At 47.9% G+C, this 23127-nt stretch overlaps 1 protein-coding gene across 1 annotated transcript; it reads left to right on the top strand.

Moving 5' to 3' along the window:
• Positions 1–19618: 19618 nt before the first annotated feature.
• F5891DRAFT_1066106 (uncharacterized protein) lies at positions 19619–20239 on the top strand. Its single transcript, XM_041363102.1, has one exon. It carries the CDS (start codon positions 19696–19698, stop codon positions 19915–19917), a length of 222 nt encoding a protein of 73 aa, XP_041219103.1. The 5' UTR covers positions 19619–19695; the 3' UTR covers positions 19918–20239.
• The last annotated feature ends 2888 nt before the right edge of the window (positions 20240–23127 follow it).

The raw sequence follows: 23127 nt of genomic DNA, 5'->3' as shown, positions 1-23127 counted from the left end.
ATCGCACCCCCAACAGCTTATATCTCGCAGTCATGTGGCACGCCCAGTTTTTCGAATCCTGAAGTTTTCTCTTCATCACCAGAGAACAACATGGTCTCAGAGCCTGCCGAAAACGATAATAATGACGACACTGGTTTTTGGGAGGCTAATGAGATAAAGGACGGCCATGAGATGTAACCATATTTCAATTCTGCTACTGACTATTTTCTGTCTTTTATTATCTGCTGCTGTCGTTCATTCACTTGTCTTTCCACCTACTACACGCATTCTCTATTCTCTATGGCATAACACATTATTTATTCGTCCACATTGTCATGACTGCTATCATCATCATCATCATGGTAATTTGGTGATTCGTTGGTTATAATACACACGCTCCTCTCATGTACGCGCGAGCTGGAATATCTAAGGAACGAGCGAGTAGGTGAGTTGAAACAATTTGTGACATCATCACCCGTCCCTCCCGAAGAAAAACTTGAGAAGCATCAATATCAGAGATGTCAACACATTTTCTCTGTAAAATCTTGAGAGCGCGCCTCAACAGATGTCACAATGCGAGGTGAACTATTGCAACAAGGCGCGGACCCACAATTGACTCAACACGATGAAGTCCCTTCAGCGGAGGCCAGCTATGTCGGAGGTTAAAAGGCTCTGGAGTCTGGATAGTAAATGCTCATGACAGATAGAAACGCAGGGACAATATCTCGGAGCGCCGTAGACACTGGAGTCTGGACAGAATCGACCATTGGCACTGTGATCATATCTCAAGCGCTTCAGGGGGCAATAGCGACCATGAATTCGACATGAGTGTAGGGAGGACAACACATACAACGAGCAGCAATTACAGTAACGTCGAACAAGATGCCCGATAACTAGACGCAAAAACAAACAGCTTGATAGTCGATTTGATCTGAAGGTCGGGGAAGTATTGATGACAGAGGATTGGGTGGTGGGTGGTGCTGGTGTGCGTCGAGACTGATGGAATGTAAGTTTGACACGTGATGATAGAGGTCCGCACTCACATTCTCGTCGTGCTTTGGAAGTGGACAAGGTAGAGGCGATGTAGCAGGGAACTGTGAGTCAACTGTAGAGTCAACTTGGAGGCAAACAGGTAAAAGAAACATACATCCAGGAGATTAGGCTCATCGATGCGACCCGCGTCTGTACGAGGAAAGAGCTTGCGTAGAAAGCGGAGGCGAGCATGTGGATCCTTGGCAGGCAAAGGTCGGGGGATGGGAGACATGGCAGGTATTATCACTGGTCTACGACGCGCGGGACGAGGTGTTGCATCGGACTGTAATGAATAAAAGTGCGGTGCAGATGAAGGAAAGGGCGGGTCCACATACGTTGAGCAGACCAGCATGGCGTGAATCAGATTTATTGGTCTATAAAATATTAGCATATAAATGATGTATGTATGTGGGGGATACATACACTAGGCTGCGCTTCAAGTCCAATGCTAGTAAGGATGTTGGCTGGAATGTCACATATGAAGATTTTAGTGTCATTGGAGATCGTGTAAGCTAGTTGGCGTAAATTGGGCGAGGACGAGCTCGGGAAATTCCGAGACGTGGAATGAAGCGAGGAGTTGGCGGGACTCGAAGGCCCAAGTGGTCGGAAGAGCTGGCGAGAAGAACACAATCAGATGAGAGTGCTAGACTATGGATGTTCTCAGTGTGTTTGAAAGGGGCTCCAACAGTCTTGAGGGTCGACGCGTCAAATTCGTGGATTGTCGTGCCATCATCCATGCAGTTGGATGCGGCTATGTAAGTGCAAATTGGCAAAGGTGAATTGATGTATCTGCGCAGTGCGATGGTAGTACGACTCGGATGTCTCCAACTAGATCGGCGTTTGAATTATACTATAGCCAGTATCGTCATTCAAATATTATCACTGAAACAGACCTGAATATGACTAGTTGACTATACATATCATTCGCACTATGTTTGTTCTACTGCACTTTACTCTTTTCAATCCCGCCAATTTGTTAGCAAAGATAGCGCATGAAGATGTCCCCGCCGAGTCTCAGAGGGCATAACGACGGGCATTGAGGTTCAGAATTGCTAGTACTTCTCATACATGTTGCCGAAACTGCAGACCTGGGACCAAGCTAGTCGGAGCTCAGGTAAATGACCATTTGATGTGTCCTCGCCAGATGTTCTAAAAAAGAACAGACCGAAGCAATTCTGTGGTATTCGAGGGAGCACGCACTGCCACATAGAAATATATTTGTCGTATGGAATACTCGTTCTCATTTAAAGTCGGTTATAGGTTTCGCATTTTCGCCTCTTCGAAGTGTTCCACACTCTTGAGCTCCCCGCGAGCTTGTTACAAGTGTTGAACGGTCTGCAGTTCTTTCGACCCCACCCACTAGGCTTAGGGCTATCATCAGTGTGCTTTGGGTCAGATTCGTGTCTCCTACAGCCCGCGGTCCAGTGCGTCTATCAATCCTGATCCGAACGCGCCTAGAAGGTCTGTATCTTAAAAGTCCATATCTTGTCCCTCGCTTTTTCTTTTCACCGCATTGTTGCTTCAAGTTCAGACGCGGCACCTTCCAGCCCTGCTCTGGCGGTGCTGGACCTTTCCTCTCAATCGTTCAACAATCTTTTTCTATTAGCCTGCTTTAACAGATTCTTTACTAGATCCATCAAATCTGTAAATTGGGAGCCTGACTCTCTGTCAGCTCGTCTTCCCTTCTCTCCATCCTGACATAACGCCGACGTACAAAGGCCAACACTCATGTCCAACTTCCTTTCTACCACGAAATCGGCCAGTAACTGGATCTACAATTTGCACAATTCTTTTCATCTCCGACAAACGTACCATTGGGAGGACTCGAGCCAGCGCTAGCTACTGCCACAGTCAACACGATCGGTGTCTCAGAACACACACACATTCCTACAGTACTTGAATGCTGTCAACGTCACAACGCGCGAGTCCAAGGTCGACGACTTCGCTCATTTTGCTCTCACCGTTTGCAGCTTCAAGGAACACGACTCACTCATACATGAAAGACACTGGATTTCTCTGTGGATCTGTGGTGAGGAGAAATCTGCAGAAGCAAATGTCTGCATGGTGGATCCAGACACAGATGATCCAGGTGATCGAAGAAAATAAAGCGGCGCGGAATATCCAAAGTCCCGAGCCACAGGTGATTGCAGAGTCCATCTCTGCATTCCAGCACAACAACCACATTCGACAATCCATGGGCCTCCCTGCACTTGCCCAGATGACCTTACTCCGCATCACAATGGTGGGAACGCACCCTGCCTTCTACCTCGTCCCCGTCACGAATGTGCTGAATAACGCCGTCCTCAATGGAACATACCCGCTGTCTCGAACAAGGGTGCAAAGATGCAGATGCGAAGTCGTTGGCGTCAACGGTGGTGTGGAGAACCCGGCATATAGGACTCATGCCCTACAATATTATGTCGCGTTCAGGGTCCTGGCCAAGAGATGTTTTCCGTTTAATACCCCTTATGCATCATGTTTCGTGTCGCCTTTGATTGTAAAAGAAGTGATACCCTATCCTGTATTCCAAATTTTCACGCACAACGACATGTAATATACCTACATTTGCATCGTATCTTCCTTCTCCCACCCAGGGTTCTTCTGTAGTATAACAAAGCCCTCTAGAACATGTGCATACGGAATGAATTCTTCCGTCGCCAACTCTGCACGCTCTGTCGTCCCCAGTCGTACAGGCGTCTGGTGCGTCTGGAAGCCTGATATCGTGCGTGGTTTGCCAGCTTGGCCGACGACGTCCACAGCCTATGTAACGAATAAGGATGTGCCGTATGCGACACGGAAGGGGAACACTATGAACTCACCTGACCGACACGAACTGTCACAGGCTTGCTCTCGAGGTTCTCATCGAGCGTGATGAGGAAGCGAGGGTACATGGCAGTCACTAGGAAGTAAAGCATCCAATGGTACTTGTCGAGCACGACTATATGCGCTCATCAGAATACGTTTGCATGAATTAGAGCGAGAGTACTTACAGGCTTTAGCATCCGTAAACGCCATGATTGTCGCCAGTAAACCCGCAACAGCCGGTCGACTCATGATGTTTCTATCCGAGAAGAAAGGATTGATCCCAATCGTGCCCTTGCCCATGTGTACGAGACCTTGCGCGATGCGGACCATAAACAAACAATCAGGCTCCTTATAGTAGTACCCCGCGAGCTGACGGAGCATCTGTGCAAGCCGTGCGTTGTTCGTGCCCGCGCCCACGAGGCCCATTGCAAAGATGGCGTTGAGTGCGACCGCGAGGTCGTGGTCGTGGCTGTATTTTGAGAGTGTGTCGAGGACGGGGAGCTGTGGATTTGAGGCGCTGATGAGGCCGAGGGCAAGGGGGACAGATTTGCGGATGATGGGATCGCCGTAGTGCATCTGAGAATGATACCCGTTAGTAAGACGACTACATATCATTTCTCTCGAAAAGTTATACCAAGTGGTTGAATTGCCTCATGGACATCTCGGCACCAATATCCTCTCCCATGGCGATCATCGCAATACCGAGAACGGCGAACGATTGGAATGTATCGTCGGGTTTCTTGTCCTCTTTCTTCTCATCCTTGTTCTCGTCCTTCTTCCCCTCCGCACTCTCAGCTTGCTCCTTCTCCTTGAGGGCATCAAGGTGCTCGCCACACAAGTGCAGCAATCTCTGCACCCGCAAGACGTTCCCGGTGGCAACGAAGGAGCACACCTCCACAAGAATCTGCGCCTGCCTTGAAATCGGATGTTGAATAGCCTTCAGCGTCTCGAGTGTGGCATCCGAAGCATCCTGCAAACCTGTGACTCCGACTCAACACGTCTCTCAACTCAAAAAAAAACTATGAAAACGTACCAACATAAAGCAGCGCCAGCCCCAACGCCATAAATCGACCCCACTTCTCGTCCAGAGCTTTATCATCTCTCTCCATCAGCGTCTGTAGAATCGTGCTCGTAATCTCCCCGTTCCCGCTGCCTACGAACACGAATCCCAGCGCGAGCGCGCTGAGTGCAGCAATCTCCATCGATACACCGTCGTCTGCGACCGCAGGCAGGAGGAGAGTGAGTAAGTCCTCGCGATGCGAGCCTGCGTATGCTACACCGAGGCCCATGATTGCGGCTATTTTGAGTGGGACGGATTTGTTCTCTACGTGTTCTGCTAGGAGTGCAAGGGCGGCATCTGCTTCCGTGCGCACACCTGCATTCAGCAGGCCTGTGGCTAAAAATGCACCAGCCTACATAATTAATGAGGATGTATAGTAACACGGAGTAGATAATACCTTGATCCACTCTTCAGGGGAGTATGTATATCTGTCGATGTGGCTGAGACCAACATCCGTATCCCAGAGGAGTCCAAGTCCAAGACTGGCTGCAGCGCTCATCATGCCTAAAAAAAAGTTGTCAGTATACCGGCTTCACGAACTGGTAAGATAGTCACCATGGTCTTTGTTCTTGTAAACCCAGCTGCTGCCCTCTTCAGCTTCTACCATCAGTTTATCGTTACCAAAACCAGCGTTAACGAATGCATTGACAAATGTGCCTGCAAGGTTAGCGCGAGCCGAGTCGACATTGGCAGACAGCCCTGATCCTGATCATGGTTCAGAAACAGACAAAAAATAGCTTCAAAAACGCACTCGTAGTCTCCAGATGACTCTTGTAGACGTCTTCAAGGCTCTTCGGATCTGCAACGCCCACTTCTTTCCCGAACTCCTTGAAATGTCTGCTGAGCTGTGTGTTGCTTAGACAGTCTAGAATGTCTTCTGGGAATTCATCTTCTGCGTCTGCATCTGGGTCTTCTGAAGCCGACGCTTTCAGCCATTCGATCGGAATTTGTGCACGCGCAAGAAGGAAAGCAAGCTGCTTCTTCATTATTCTGAGCAGATATGAGTGGATATCAATGCGCGTATGACACGACTCACGGGTTGCCAGAGGCGTTGAAGTCTTGTCGAATGAGCGCAGCATCATTGAGGCGGATAGCCACACCGAGAGCCTCGGGGAATTTGGAAAATTGGAGGTAGATCTTGTGTATCGTGCGCAAGAAAGTGACATCATCAGGAGGTGGGAGGAGCATGACGCATCTATAAAAGAGATTAAAGACACGAGAATATGTACAAGGTAAACATACCGATCCATATATGCACACACACGACCGAACGTGTTTGCATCTACGAGACTTGCGATCCGATCAACAATCTCGAGCTCCACGAACAAGTCTACGGCGTCTGGCTCGGCGTTGTGTCCTAGGAAGAACGTGGCACATTCTAAACCGAGGTTATGTAAGTCTTCGATGGTGCCAGGGACCGGAGCAGGCTTTGATTTAGGCGCGTCTGAATCAGCTTCTGCTGCGGGTAAGGGGACTGCCTCTTCACCCTCTTGACGGACGGTATACTCCTCTCCTAGTTCAGCAGCGAGATGACGGACGTATTCATGCCCCCAAGAACCAGGTTCAGAAATTTTGGATGTAGGAGGGAGGAGAGATGCAGAAAGAAGGCGATAGCGGAGGGTTCCTCGTGGTTCAGTATCGGAGTAGGTCATAGCGAGAACAGAGAGAATATCGGCAAATAAACTCTACAAGATGATCAGCCAGTGTTATACAAAAAGGATTTCTTCGCACCTTGTTTTCAGATGCTGGCCATGTCTCGAACAGCTCCTGCAGGCCGGGATAATGTGGGCGTAGAAACTTGAGTGGTTTGGGAACGGAAGTCATGGACGACGTGGATGTTCTTATAAGTGTCCGGAGCGTTTCAAGAGCAGGACGGTAGAGATCTGTGTTCAATTCCTGCTACCAATTCAATTACTTGTTCTACCTCGATCGTGAGTGGCACGCACCTTTAACCGTTCAACGAGCATCTCCAGCTCGGATTTGAGCTGTGCATCTTCTTCCGACTGGAAGATATAAGTCAAGCTAATGTTGATTTCGCTAATGTGATTAACACTCACTAGTTCCTCCTCCTCGTCCTTTACACCATTCGCTTTAGTGTCTAGCTTCTTGTCCTCTTCTTTCTTCTTCTCCTTTGGATCCTGTGACGGAACTGTAATATCTGCTACTGGTCTTTCTGCCATAGCTCGTGTGTGTCTCTAAGATGATAGAGCTAAAACAGTTAAAGTACTTGGCAGCCAATAAGTCTCGACGCGCGTCGGGGACGCGTCACGCACCATCCAGGTGTCACACATATTCTGTTTTGGGTATCGTGACATTATGTTCAATTCCGTCACGCTGGCTAACCACTATAATTGGTTTGTCCAACTTCACTCTCAGTAGGCGTCTTCAGGCGCAATGCGTCTTTCATGTGTTTATTAAAAAGGCCTCAGATTTTAGATATCATCGGATACTCATCGGCCAACCTCGTTCTCTAAGGATCAATATCCCTTCACGCCTTGGGGCTTCGTATACTCTTTTGCCTAATGGTATTTCCGCAGTTGTGGCCTTCGCGTCCGGCTGGAGAGCTCTTGTTCCATTCATGTCGCAGGCTTGGTATGCCAGTGACGAAGCATGGGAGTGGAAATGTCAGGGTGTACGTAGGATTTTGTGGAGGGGGCTCAGTATCACATACGCGTTGGAACTTGGCAAGGGGTTCCAAAAAAATATGGTACACGAAGATGAGTAAATCAGATGCCTCGCAGTAGTCGTTTCTTAAAGCAAATAGCATGCATGTACACGAACTGTTCTGTGACGTCAAAGAGACAAGATAGTCTAAAAATTGAATGCTAAATGGTTTACGATGGACATGCCATGTGCACCCGTAAATTGACTGCCTCCGTGTGGTATGCAGAGATATGTTCACTGAACCATGCTGCGTCGTTCCTAATTTGAAGCGGGAACGACACAGATACGAGTCGAGAATTTCGATTGATCAATCAAAGATCATGCTGTTTTGATGTGCCAGTATGTATAATCAGTAAAGTTTCGAGTCCCACATGCTTTACTTCCGCCTATACTAACAGCATTTAGCATTAGCAACCTGTAGGAATTTTATGCGCCCGACTCGGTTGGCACTCTCACTGACGCTGTTGCATATCAACCAAACTGAAACGGTTAATTACTACTCACGCAATGCAGTCTTACGCAGCGGAGCGGAAACAGGACAGGTCGGTTGAATTATCATTACAAACCCATTTGTGTCCTCTGATGAGCATACGAGGGATGAGAGTATGGAGGACAGTCGCCATCACATAGGATTCTTCAAATGTACTACTCAATTACTTTCTAGGTATGGAATTGAAGCTCATGGGTGAGTGAGATGGAGTTGTGACACTTGTCCTGGCGCTTTTGCTGACCCTTGGATAAGCATCCGGTGCTGGCGGAGGAACGTCTCGAGACTCGGTGGTACCAGTTGTTTTTCGTTTGGTTCTCCTCTTGCATGAATATCTTGGTGTGTGCTTTTATCGCTGTCTTAATTCTGGTGCATTTTCCTGATCTGCCTAACACCTGCAGATATAGCTTTGAGCTGCTGGCCCTGCTTTTCCCCCTGGGAGTTCGCGACTCCATAGCTATCATCGTCATTGTTCACCTGGTGTAAGCCAACAATTCACAAAATATCGATCTCCAGCGATTGTCCTTCAGCTAGATGTTGTTTATTGCCAGGATTCTTGCGGGTTCTTTTATTCTTCTCTGCACGTTTCTGGGGACTTTATGATGCACTACTGCCGGATATCAAGGTATTTCGGTGCCATCGTACCAGCTGTCTTCAATGTTTTCTCCTCGGAAGGCTTCCTCGTTATAAACTGCATCATTGGTGAACAAACGCTTGCAAGCCTGTCTTCTCGTTTTGATGATACCCTTGGTATCATATCCCTTGTAGTATGTCTGAATTCCTCCCGCCGCACCAAATGACAGATTTCGAGGTGGATACCGCGTTATTCATTGGTGGGACCACTTTAACACCAATAATCCAGAATTCTGACCGAATGCTGACTCATAGGTACGAAAGTGTCGCCTGGATCCCGAATGTAATTGCATTTATCGCCGTGTTGGCTATAGGTTATCCACAACTACGCGAAAACCTATCCGCTCACGTCCCTTCGGCAACACCTGCTAATATCATGTCTTTTGCATCGTTTCTTGCATCTAACATTATTGGCAGGTGTTCCACAATCCCTGACTATGACGTATACCATAGCCCTGATGCTTCTTCGTGAGCTGTCCCTGGTCATTATCAGGGCTCTCTTGACATTCCCATAACGCTAAATTTTTTGTTTACACGTATCTTGGGTTCTTCATATCTAATGTAAGCCATCTATGTCAGTGTCAGTTACATCTTGACCTTTTTCTTTTGAAAAAGGTGACTGGTCAGGCTCTGGGTGCCGCATTTGCAGCAGCAGCTCCAAGCATGCCTGCTTGGAATGCAGGATTTGATAACAGCTCTTCTGTCGGTGGCTTGTTACACAGCGTCTTGTTACCTACAGGTGCATTTGGAAAAATCCTGACTGCTTTGGTCGCTCTCAGCATATCCGGTGCCTGTGCACCATCGATATATACATGCAGCAACAGTTTCATGGCTATTATTATGTGGTTTGCTGCGGTGCCGAGATGGGTATATATCCTCGGGTCAGAGGGGATGTAAGTGTCATCAAGTGGATGCAAACGTCAGCGATATTCATGATTTTGATTCAGGCCTCGTGCCAGTGGCCATTGTTGGTGCCAAAAGGTTTTATGCTACCTTCGTGGACATCCTTAGTACAAGTTCCAAATATCGGTATCGATTGTTAGCACTAACATGCTGATCTCTTAGACATCATTGGATATTGCACATCAGTATTCTCTGCGATAATACTCGCAGAGCATGTATTATTCCGACGAACCTCATATTCTGAGGTCCAGTACCCCATCGCGACTTGAGCTTCATATGCTTTCTTTCCTAGCGGTAGTGGCTTTTGTGTGCGCATACGGAGCTCTTGTTCCATTCATATCACAGGCTTGGTATGTAGGACCAGTAGTGAGGTAGGGCAGTGGAGACGTTGGTGTGTTCGTAGGGTTTGTGGTAGGAGTTGTCACCTATGCGTTGGCGAGGAGTTTCGAGACCATACTGTACAAGAAGATAGGTAAAGCAGATCCTTACTGGTATTGATATCCATGTGTACGTGAGTTGTCTTTGGCTACCCTTTTACATTGCAACTTACAAAAGACAACTTAATGTTTGGTACCAACTTCGAGACCTCGATTCTTGTGGCAACTTGATTGAATATTTGATGACGACGTACATTTGACCGTATATTTACCCCACACTTGATCATGCAAATACGCACGACTTGGCAGCGGAGAGTGCTGCTGCAAAATCTAGAGCTAATTGTAAGTACATGGATCAGCGAAAGCACGACCATTATGCATGCATGAAGCCCCACTGGGAAGAGAGTTATCGCAAAATGTGGTATCTCCGCATAGGTATCGAATGCCACATTAGCGGTACTCTCCAATAACTGGGTTCCACAGCGTCGATGTCACGATAACTGTCCGCTCACCTTCGCTACTATTGTGAAACGGCCGTAAAGAGCTACTCCACTGACAAGGTCAGGGGTGCACGAGAAGGGGGGCCTGGTACAGGAAGAAACTTGTACATGGTTTGACTGCCTTATTCGCCTTGATGAATGAGATTTAAGGAAACAACTCTGGTTTGAGGGGAGGGCGCGGGAAGGCTTCCATGCATTGCCGATGGACTCCGAATACCCGCCGGCCTGCCATACAGGGCTATAGTATACAGCCTGTAGGTACATAGGATGGAGGAAGGCCGTATGTAATTTGGATCAGCATATTTAATGCTGGTTTTTAGAAACGAGCCTGATCACAGTTGCCGAAGCACATTGAGTATAATAATTCCTAATTGGGCAACCCCAGTTGCCGGGCCCGGTCACCGGATCATAGCAAACTTTATTCAAGACAGAATGTCCGCTATTAATATATTGAATCTGCCTAGCAGCTATTATCCTATTTCATTCTACACTACTCCGTTAATATTGCTTAACATTTAACCATCGGTGTTGTCGTTGGCATGTCCCACGAAGCGCTCAGATGGTAGGAAAGATAAAATCCTAGCCACCAAGGGAGAAACTGACCTCAACAAAATGGCTACACCCACAGTTTCGGGCTTCATTGGCGCTGTGATCATTCGTCCCGTCGTCGTGGCTATAAACAGTCTTGTGCTCGCATCCCTCATGTCCTACGTGATCGCTGAACGACTTGACTGGGGGCCGGTAAGCTCTCTGTTTGTGTATTCCAGTCTTTACGGTCTTCTGATTGAACAGTACAAAAGATCACCGTATGCGTTACATGCGACATTCTTGCTGTCGGCATTGACCACTTTAAGGACCAAAAAATTATCATTAGCGCATGCGGCGCAGCTGCTGAACAACGCTTCGCCTCCCTGTTCTTTCTTACCCGCATGTTTCTGGTCCTGAATGCATCACTGCTTGTGATCGCTTTATGTCAAGGTTCACCAAAAATGACTATCGTCACCGCGATTTTTACTACCCCCGCTTTCCTGTGGGCGACGCCGCTCAACCCTCGGCGAATTGGTGCGGTCATCCAGAGATCCTTACCCGCAAAGCATGGTCAAGAAGTGGAGTATAGTTCGTCGATACCTGGTACTCCATTCGTCATCAAACGAGTCCCTGGCATGAAGGCTATATTCAACGGCATCATCCGAGGGTATGTGATATTGCATTCCGACGGTTTATGGGTTTTGATTTGAAGAATTTTAGTTGTGGGATATTTTTCGTTGTTCACTCCTCACTGCAGGCATCGTGGAAGTCAGATTTCAACGCGCTCCCATGGACGATCATTGAGATTGTCATTTGGTCGACGGTTAATCGCATTGTTCATTCTGTAAGGCAGTGTTCTACATGTAATAGAACTCCTAACTCACGAACTCCGAAAGGTTATGACAGACGTGCGTGACTTTGATGAGGACGAGAAGGCTGGAGTCCCCACCATACCCGTCCTTCTTGGATCCCCTATCAAGACTCGTATTTTATTAACTGTCAGTCAAGCAGCCGTTCTGATAGCCTCTCTCAGCAACCCATACATTTTAGGGAGTTCCTGCTTCATGATTGCTCTTGTTTGGATCCTAGGGAAAGATTCCCCGAAAGTTTCCTTCTTCCTGAGCATTCACTCGCAGTCGATATTCATTGTTATGTACGCTGTCACAAAATGTTGGTCTCTCTAGACTACTGTTACTGTTATCTTACGAAGGAAGAGAGGCTCGTCGAGACTGGACACGGTAAAGTCCGCACGCTTGTTTGCAGTTTGTTTGCCGGTGTGTTTATTTGTCGTTTCCGGTAGTCTCCTGTCCTGTTACAAAATCGGAATTCCAATTTTTGTTCTCGTTTTGTTCTCACTTCTCTTTCTTCCCCTTTCCTCTCTACAAATCTCCGGCTCGTGTCCATGACCGGCCCTCGAGCCGAAAGCATGAGGGACTGGCAAGAAAGCTCTCTCCCCGGCTTCCTTTACGAATATCTTGCAACAAGGCTGCGAACAAAATAGACAAATGTCTCACGGTCTCTGTCTTACTCATCACCTAAGACCACGCTATAGCTAGTCAGCGTCGAACCGATATTTTTCAATGCTCAACTCAATTTCGACGCTTTTACCACTTGTCTCGTCTTTGATCATTGCCCTGAACCTGACGCATTAGATTCAAATGATACAATTGCTATATCAAGGGTATGGTGATGTCTTTGCATACGAGGATCATTCGTCTCGACTCATTGACATGATCCATCGGTGCATTTGTGCGTTCGCGTGCCGCATTGCCATATTCCCGCTAATTTTTATACAGGGTCGAGTGTCTTTGTATTTGTACATGAGGATTATCCCGACGATACGTCGGGTGTGGTCTCTCGGTGCGTTCGCTCGTGCGCGTGCGGCATTGCCCTCCTCGACCCGCCTACCCAAAAGCTATTTGAGAAACCCATGCCATTGGCCAGATTATTGCATACCACACAAACTTGCACAACCACGCAAACCATATCGTTGATATTCGAACCGCATGTGATCATCAGGGTCAAGTGGCTTTGTCTTTGTATACGAGAACCATTCGCCTTGATACGTCAGGCGCGGTTTATCGGTACATCGTGCGTTTGCGTGCGGCATTGCCCTCTTCCCGAATCCAAATGCATTTTAAACAGGGTCAAGTGGCTTTGTCTTTGTACACGAGAATCGTTCTCCTCGATACGTCGGGCGCGGTTTATCGGTGCATTTGTGCGTTTGCCTGTGCACGTGCGGCATCGTCCTCCTTGACCCGCAAACCCCAAAGTACATGATAAACTGATACCATTGATGCATACCGCACAAGCTTACATGACCCAGTCATATCATGACCAAACCAGTACCCGCGCACAAAAGCCACACAGTCATCCATGGATCAGTGCATAGCTCCAGAGACTCATACTATGCAAGCCCATTATAGTCCCTTGCCTATCCGTATGGACGAGACCAAACATGATGCGTTGCTCATAGAGCAAGTTGTGGACCAAGCATACGATGATGACCTTGAAGGAACCTATCGATGCTCCCGTGCTTCGCACGGCGCGACTCAGTACACCTGGGTTTTTGAACCGTTATCCTATATCGGACTTGCGACTTATGATTCACAGACTGTTGTCATCAAAAGCTTTTTTATGATGTCAAGCTCTTGCTACACGCCGTTGTCTAGCTTCGACTCGAATCTCATTTCACGATTGTTTCAGGCGTATGTAGGGTCGATGTGTATCCATGCAGGGAGGTGGGAAGCCCGTTGGGAGCATATCCAGGATACCCAGTTGCCAGTAACGCAATTTGTCAAAATGTATCCGGAACTTGCCGATGTTATGTAACCCACGCATTTCCTGGGAGCCCATGTTTTGCATGATCGTAAGTTATACCTCTGTTCTAATTCCAATGCTCATTGTACGTTTTGCAGAGGCTTTGCCGCCTTTGATTTTTTGGCAGCTCTTTCCGCCAGAGCGAGGCAGATTTCATGGCTTTATGGGTCTGTCGTCTTCAACTGGAGCCCTTGGGCCTGTTGATGATTCTCGCACAATCTTTTGCCCCCCTCCCTTCTTTGTGAAGGGTCTTCATCTGGAATGCGGTTTCGCGCCGTTCAGATAGAAGAAAGTGTCGTATTTCTTGACAATTTGTATTCATTCACGTATGATAATGGTAATATTCATCCCGGTGGTGTAGCCCTCCTTGTGTCTTCCTTGTGCCTATGTGATGTTTTGGAGTCCTAAGCTGTGCATGTGAGTTTGAATGTACTTGCGACACTCTTAGCATTGCTATTGTAAGGTATCTTAATGCAGTCATTTCTGGGCGAACCCAACCCCAGGTGGGGTATCAGTTAGCCGCTATTAGCAGAACCTGGTCGTAATCAGCTGCGCAATGTACCAGAACAGCCAAAATGTTTTTATACATGCCTTTTACATAGCTAGTATCATACTCCAAATCGCACCTGAGCAAACATCAAATACATCGCTCTATTCTGTCACAGAGCAGCAGTGGTGGACGTGATGAGATGTGCATGGAATTACCCTCCCCATGACTTTCACAACACACGCAATACCGAGCTCCTTCCTGTCCTTGTGGATGACACCAAGAAGTATATGCAAATCGCTTCGAAATCTAATCTCAAGCAGCTCATCGGAAGAGTGGATCGTTTTCTCGAATATCTGGAGCGGTACATGCGATGGCAGAGGCGGCTATAGGAGTTGCGTCTGGAGACGGGGCCGGAGATATAAAGCTTAGAGCAGGGAGAGGGGATTGCCATTGTTGTGAAGGAGTTGAGGTCTGCAGCCAGCAACATGATAGAGAGCTTTGGTCAACAATTATCAGTGGCTGGCTAATCATGACGCATGACACGTTAGGAATCAGAGGAAGCAACGTGGCAGTGCATATGCGGAAGCGGGAAGATTAAGACCTGAACGGAAACAATATTGAATCATCAGCTGGTCGTCTGACTTAGTATATGCATGGCAGGTGTGAGGAACAACGGGCATGAGATGCGAAACCATGTAAATATCGAGGGAAGGTTGTTTGTTCCACAGGGTCAAAGCTAGACACAGTCACTGGCGAGGTTCAACTTCTGCGCTTCACATCCCTTGATCGACATGCACGGAAAGACAAAGACAGGGCGACAAACGCAGACTTATTACCTCAAACCATTCGTGTCACAATCGCCCTTCTTTGGCAGAGATGTAAGTAATAGCACCGAAACCAATGAAATTGTCCACCTAAAGCGAATCAGTATTGACCTCGCCCGCGACAACTATCGTCTCCGTCTCCATGCTTCACGATATTCTGCCCTTCGAGATGATCGGTTCTTGATAGGCCGTCATCGTTTCCCTAGCGTAGGGTGAGCAGTCTCAGCCTTCGTTTTCTGGGAAGTCCGGGCGATTGATGGGGCTTTGCGGCTTGGAGATTCTTCGGCAGCCGGCCGCTGCGGAGCGATGCGAGAGAATTGTTGGGTCCAGAACTGCGGTGAGGACTTCAGTAATGTGATCGAGTAGTATGAGTGATACGTACCTCGGTAGCCAATATCTCGAGGACGTCAAAGTAAATCCAGCACAATGAATGTGTCTGGGATGATTTATGGCAGTTGCTAGGGTGCGTCGAATAAGAATCATACACAGACGCAAATGTCAGGTCCTGTGAACACAATACTCATCAGTTACGCCACAGAAAAAGGCTTGAAGATGATGGGACACCTGCAGCACTCGAGCAGTCGATATCATTTACGTAGCATCGAGACTGAATAAAATTGGATGGGGCACTTCAGCAGGCGCGTTAGGGTGACATCGAGGATGAATACGTTCTGAATGACCATCATGAGCTGCTTTGAGGTAGGGCTGTACGATGGAGAGGCCTGGAGTCGTAGTACGTGTAATAATATACAGTCTCTGAGGAGCGACTCGGAAGAAGCTTGTCGTTTGTTGAGTTGATCACCAATGTCAAGTCGTCAAACGTGTTACGAAGACGAAAACTGCTAGAGCCTGACTTAGCCAGCCCATGTCTTAGTAACGCGTATGAATTGATGATGCAATATCAAGTAAAATGAAGTCAAACAAAATGTGGTTGCGCTGCTGGACAGTGGAATTTCAAGATGCGGCAACTTGAAGCGTGCTCGATGAAACGATTACAAAACCCTAACCTTAAAGTTGGTTTTCCTTATCTTCACAACTTGCAACGATCCAAATAAGGTTTACAGCATATCCTGGAGGATCTTGCTGCATTTCTACTGCAAGGACAGCCAGTTCTCTATTGTCGACCTAAATCCAACGGGGTCATGACTCGGTCAAAGGTCTGTGGTCTGTGAATAAGAAGTTCTGTCTCAAACCATACTCATGGATGAATTCCACTATACTTCATTTCTTAGAAACGACAGCGAGGAGGCCGAGCAGGAAAATCGCGGGACGATGACGATCGCGGTATGCTAGAAAAGAGCGATATGAAAAATGAGCGCTTCAGCTCGTATTACAAGGCTCAGCACATCATCCCGGAGGAGGAATGGGATCAGTTCATGGAGGCCTTGAGACGTCCCTTACCTACCACCTTCCGCATCGCCGGAAGTCGAGAGTACGTGCCTTTATGTTCTCCCGTGCCAACTCCAATGACGGAGGTGTTAGGATTGCTCATGCTCTCAATGACGCTATCAAAAAAACTTATGTCCCGTTGTTGAGCGATGTTGTTTTTGAGGGTGATGTTGTACCGCCTCCATCTCGGATTCCTTGGTGCGTCACATTCCCTAGATACGTAAAATGTGTGAGACTGATGCTGTGCTTAACCAGGTATCCAGAAGACCTGGCCTGGCAATTCAATGTGTCCAAGAAGGTTCTGAGGAAACAACAAGCGTTCAAAAAATTTCACTCTTTCCTTGTACACGAGACCGAAGTCGTACGTGATCCTTCACCTCGAGTTACGCGGTCTATGATGCATGTAACAGGGCAATATATCAAGACAAGAGGCGGTCAGCATGCTTCCGCCGTTGTTCCTCGATGTCCAGCCGCACCATAAGGTAAGGTATGCCGGGCTGCTTCCGTAATGTTCAAAGTACAAACCGTAGCTCGGCAGGTCGTTGACATGTGTGCCGCCCCTGGTTCAAAGGTAACCCATTTCTTACGCCATTGCGTTCGTCTTTGATAGACCTTAGACAGCGCAGCTATTGGAAGCTCTTCATGCGCAAGACACTGCAACAGCAACTTCTATTCCTCCGGGACTTTTGATAGCGAATGACAGCGACAGCAAGCGGGCGCATCTTCTCATTCACCAATCTGCTCGTCTTCCCAGTCCGGCTTTCATGGTCACGAATTTGGACGCGTCAATCTTCCCTGTCCTAAGACTTCCCATGACAACTGCGGATCCTCGCCGTGGCATCAAAAAGTCTTCGAATCAACTCCTGTTCGATCGCATTTTATGTGATGTACCTTGCAGTGGTGATGGCACGCTACGAAAGAATATTGGGATATGGAAGCGGTGGCAGCCTATGGATGGGAATGGCCTGCACAGGTCTGTTCAGTACATGCGCTCATCCTTCATCAGCTCATTTTTAACAGCCTCCAAACCCGCATCCTGCAGCGGGCCATGCGCATGTTGGAGCCTGACGGTCGCATTGTTTATTCGACTTGTTCGCTTAATCCCGTCGAAAACGAAGCAGTTATAGCAGCTGCTTTGAACTCTAATCATGGTGGGTGATTTCAGGCCGTTACAGATCGATCATTGCAGTATGTTGACGCATAATATAGATTTCCAGTTAGTCGACGTTTCTGCGCAGTTGCCGGAGCTGGTCAGACGAGCGGGCATCAGTTCGTGGGCACCCACCGTCAATCGCACAATAAATACAACTTTCAAAACATGGGATGCATACAACGAAACTCTGACGGAGGAACAGCGAGCAGATAGTAAGATGTCGGAGACGCACTGGCCACCTATTAACGCGGATTCCCTACAGCTGCAGCACTGGTAAGTTTCACCTCGTACCAGTTGCATTAAAACGTCTTCTGACTACGAAGTTTCACAAGTATGCGAATATATCCCCATCTTCAGGATACGGGTGGATTCTTCGTTGCTGTACTCGAAAGAAAGTTGCGAAGCAGTCATACGAGCGCTGCAGTGTAGGTTCAAGCGCCATCTTTCCCAGAATTATTTCTTACGCTTGTCCAGGAAAAGAGATGCAGAGGAAGCTGAGATCACTGCCCCGGAAGCCAAAAAGGTTAAACTTGACCTCGACAGTCTGCCAGAACCCCAACCAAGTGCTTCATTTCCGCCTACACCAATGTCCGAGGACGATAGTTCACGCCTGTTGGTATTGGACACTGTGCAGGCAGATGTGCAGGCTGTTACTGACACGAAGAAAACTACATTCAAGGGTAAACCCAAGCTCTCGGATCCCTCCTTCAAGGAAATGCCCTATACCTTCCTCGAACCCAATGATCCAACCTTGATGTCCTGCATGTGCGTGTTTCTGCATCATATTCAGACTCCAATTCACACTATCACAGAGATCAGCTTAATCTTATGGCCAGCTTCCCGTCGTCGAACGTCCTTGTCCGCAATCCGGAAGGTGATGCGGTACGATCTTTCTATCTTACAAACGACCTTGTGAAAGCTGTCGTTCTGAACAACGACTACACTCGCATGCGTCTGATGACGAGTGGGACGAAGGTTATTACCAAGCAAGAGGCAGGACGGGGACTTGAGGCGCAGTTCCGTGTTCTTGGGGAAGGTTTACCTGTCGTTCTTCCGTATATCGATTCGAGCGTAATATTGGACGCTGAGTTTGCGACTCTGAAGACTCTTTTGATAACGTATTATCCGCTCTGCGAATCGTTTTCGGACCCGTTCCGATCTGTCATTGAAAATAGAAGTATGGCTCTTGCAATAACCATTCGATCACACTTGACTTACATTGTGTCGTAGGTCCTGGAAGTCATATTGTCCGATTCTCAGCTGGCCAATCAAACGACTCGACGTAGGTGTATTACACACTGGTACATGCATCTAGCTGACGTTAATAGGCTGTCACACGACCTCCTTTTACCTTTGTGGAAGTCCAATGTATCCGTAGCTCTCATGATCGACAAGAAGGCAAAAAGGTTCGTTCGACATATAATACATCCCGTTTCCCTGGGTAACCCATCGACCGTTCTTAGTGCGCTCAGTTTACGACTTTTCGGTGAAGATATAACAACTGCTGCGCGTGATGGCGGAAAGAAGGTTTCTCAAACATCACAACTGCCACAAAATTCAGGCGATGTGGCTCCGGATGAAGCCGCCGATAACGAGGTTGAAGAGGCAATCCTCGAAGATGAAGGTGACAATGAAGCAGAGCAGTAATACTAAAACGGTTTGGTTTTGTGCGTTTTCTTCCTCGGCATCATCGGGGCTGCTCTTGTATTTGAACTCGTGATCAGTCTTCTTATCATGATGTTGGATGCAAATCATAGTCATGAGTAATCTCATCGAATGCGTTAGTACGAGGATGAATCGATGAAAGCTAAGCCTGGCATGGACGCGTCTCAATAACGTATGTAGCTATAGCTCGAGTTGACAGCCATACCTACTCGATGATCTAGATTAATCCTAGAATAGAACACAGAGTTTCAAATTTCAAATTTGATAAGCTTGGCGGCAACGAGGAATCTTAACCTTAACCCTAGGTCACTTGGTTTGGCTTATCTTCACAACTTACGAACTTACATCAAGATGGAGCATTCTTCAGCGTCAAGAAAGACGTGCTCATGATGGTTGTAGACGCTCAACCAGCTGGTGCTTATCTATGTGCGCTCAGACTCTTCCTCTCCACTGGCTTCTATATAGCTCTCACTTACTCATGTCAAAACTTGAAGTATCAAGCACTGAGGGCGCCGAGTACCAGCCTGAGTATGTCCAGCAGCCTGCCCCAGAACAGCCGGCGCACCCTCTCTCCTAGGCCAGCCAGGGTGGTCCTCAATGGGGATTAGGGGCGATAAGCAACGAATATAGGAAGGGTTCCAACAAGTTGAACCCCAACGTTCGGCATTCGACTTTGGCTCGTATTACCGCAGCAGGCGCTTCGCCACTTCACATAACCCTATGGCTTACACGGTGACACCGGTACCTACTACTCGATGACAAATCGAGAACGTGTCGAATTTCAAATCCAGGCGATAACCATAGGTCACTTGGCTTGGCTTATCGTCACAACTTACGAATTGGCACCAAGATGGCGGTACCCTCAGCGTCAAGAAAGACATGTTCGTGATGGATTCAGGCGCTCGACCAGCCTGCTGTGTATCACCACTACTTATATCTGTGCGTTCAGACTCTTTCCCAATCCCACTGCCTTGCATTCGGATCCAAATATCTATAGCTTTTACTTACTCATGTCGAACTTAGCATCGAGCACTGATGGCGCTGAGGACCAGCGCGTCCGTGCCGACGAGCAGCCTGCCCAAGAACAGACCCTAGGACCCCCAGAGGATTCAGAGTAAGTGACCGATTCCTGAGATCTGTCACCTGTATAACAGGAACATAGGGAGAAGGAAAATAGTGGGCCTTTACCGGTGAAGACACCATCAGTGATGTAAGTGGTTCTGCTCTGATGCTTCTGTTTAAATTCTCACCAGAGCGGCAGTTCGAACACTAGGCCTTCCCAACCATCAGAACGTCACGAACAGGAAAGTGCTTCCAAAGTCTCAAAGAACGGCAATTTAGCTTCGTAAGTCCCTATCGATGGCAATTTTAAATAAAGCCAATAAATTGTCTCAGCTGGGCGGAAAAGGTCGTGGCGGACAAGAACCAACCAGATCTCAGCGAATTGTGAGCGACAAATAAGCTGGGCGATCGCAGCTGACGATACCATTCATGCAGAACAAATGTTATGAAGGAAGTATTGGATGTTCTTCAGAAATCGACAATTGCACCCAATAGTGACAAGGACAATCGGTCTTCTTTCTGGGGGATATACAAACAAGTCGCAACAGACCACGACGATCAGTTCCTCATCCGATACCACAGCGACTTGAGTGATATCTTGCTCATCGTAGGTTTCGTGTTCATCTTTGATCCATTTTGAGACTAATGTTTGATCAGTCTGGTCTTTTGTCCGCTGCCAGCATGTCTTTCATTGTCGCGATAGAGTCCAATCTCAGTCCCGACCCCAGCGACACCACGAATGCCCTTCTCGCGCAACTCGTGCAGATCGGACTCGGCAACCTCACTGCAGCGGGCTCCATGCCTGCAGACCCAGCGTCTACGTGGTCGCCGACTGTGGCGGCTGTGGGGGTCCAAATGTTAGCATACGCAAGCTTGTCCATGAGCTTGCTAGCAGCATTCGGGGTCATACTAGGCAAGCAGTGGCTCGGGTATTACAAGTTCTATAGATATGGATATGGTCGCGGCTCGCTGGAGAACCGAGGAAAGCGCAGACAAGAGATGTTTGACGGTCTCGTCACGTGGTATTTCGATGCTGTCGTACAGTCCTTTCCCGTCTTGCTTCAGATCTCCCTCCTTCTCTTTGGGATCGCCCTCTGTGCCCACATGTGGTATCAGCAGCCCAGCATCGCTTGGGTGATCATTTCCATAACGGTCTTTGGATTTCTGTTTTATTCGTTAACAGTGATGGCATGTTTGATATCTCCTTCGTGTCCATTTCAGACGCCGACGTCAACGATCTTGTGCATGCTGGGCATGGACAGTAAGATCATTTCGTGAATCCTTGTGGTCGTTTCTCTGAATTAACATTACAGGGGTTCTACGCCCAGTGTTCAAACGAGTATTCAGTTATCTCCAGCAGCTTAAGACATCAGCGCATGGTGAGCCATATTTTCTTACGTGTTCTTCTATTTTGATCGTTGTTGATCAGGCGTATTGCTAGGGATATTTGGTACCCTCAAATCAAGTTGGACCGGATCTTATGAAGCGCTTGCAGGTGACGTTCTTATATTCTCTCACATGCCTATTGCTCATCTCACTCCCCAGGCCCTGTGTACGCTGCTGGCGCATTCGCACGACGGCCTCTTCAGCGATTATCCGCCGTACTTCGCAAAGGGTTGCGTTATTGGGCTCCGCGCCGTTCGACAATGGTTTGGGACTCAGAGGCACAACCTCTGGACCAGGATCTGGATGTCTGGGCGGAGGAGGAATCTATCCTCACCCTCGACCTCCGGGACATATCCACCAAAGATCTCGAAGCACCTAGTATCAAGTGGCTGCTTGAGACATCCACTGATCCCGAAGTAGTTCTCCCTGTTGCCAAACTTGTTCCGGAGGTCGAATGGCCCCTGGATATTGACGTTTCAGACACGCTGCGTCAGCTGTCTGATATTTTAATGAGCTGCGTCGATATTCAGGGAAACATCGTACCATCGTTGGAGGAGAAGGCCTCGGCATGTACAACGGCTCTGACTCATCTATACTATGGCCGTGTTCTTCAGGCACATCCTCGCTGTGACAATTTTATTGCCGGTGAAAAAGAAGACGCTGACGTGTTTTGGGAGATTTTCCGTGGAGGCATCTGTACAACAGACCGCACGGTTCTTCACACGACTATAAATCTTTGTAGTCCAAATAGCTTTCCGTATGCTCCGCTTGTGTCAGATGCTTGCCCTGACTCTGTCCTTGAGCGGCTGTCGCATCTTCTTCCCTATCACTTTGTTACTGGACGAGCGAATACAGACATAGAAGACCTCGCGATAACGGTGATATCAAAATTGCTATCCTCTCCATCCCCTCCGTCGACCCAGATCATAGCCAATTGCACTCTTCTTGCCTGCGTCATGGTCAGCACTCAGGTTGACAAGAAAGACATAATCCGGATTGACAAAAGGTGCCATCGACTCATTTGGTGGTTTTTCTCCATGATTAACAAAGAGATCATGTAGTTCCTTTCTGCCTAAACTCAGTGGCCTCCTTTTGGCGCATTTCCAAAAGGCTCTCTGGGCATGGGATGGAGATGAGCTCGACGATGATAGACGTCGGGCATGGAAACTCCTCGGCGTCATCTGTCGCATCCTCGAGCTTGCTGGATATCACGATCCTTCATACCACATCATGCGGAACCTGAAAGTATGCAGGAAGATTTATTCACGAACGAAGTCACCCGAACAAAACGATGCCTCTGTTTTGTTGGTAGCTCTGCGAAACGTACTGCACTTCACGTTCGCTGCTGCCAACGTATCTCGTGATTCAGC

Source organism: Suillus fuscotomentosus (genome assembly GCF_016647785.1).
Source record: "Suillus fuscotomentosus strain FC203 chromosome Unknown F5891scaffold_97, whole genome shotgun sequence".
In the NCBI taxonomy this organism is placed as follows: Eukaryota; Fungi; Basidiomycota; class Agaricomycetes; order Boletales; family Suillaceae; genus Suillus; species Suillus fuscotomentosus.
This window is presented reverse-complemented; position numbering and strand designations above follow the sequence as displayed.

What these genes read in the sequence shown, in the direction of transcription:
- F5891DRAFT_1066106 (XM_041363102.1), top strand. Translation starts at nt 19,696, where the DNA reads ATGATGGTTGTAGACGCTCAACCAGCTGGTGCTTATCTATGTGCGCTC.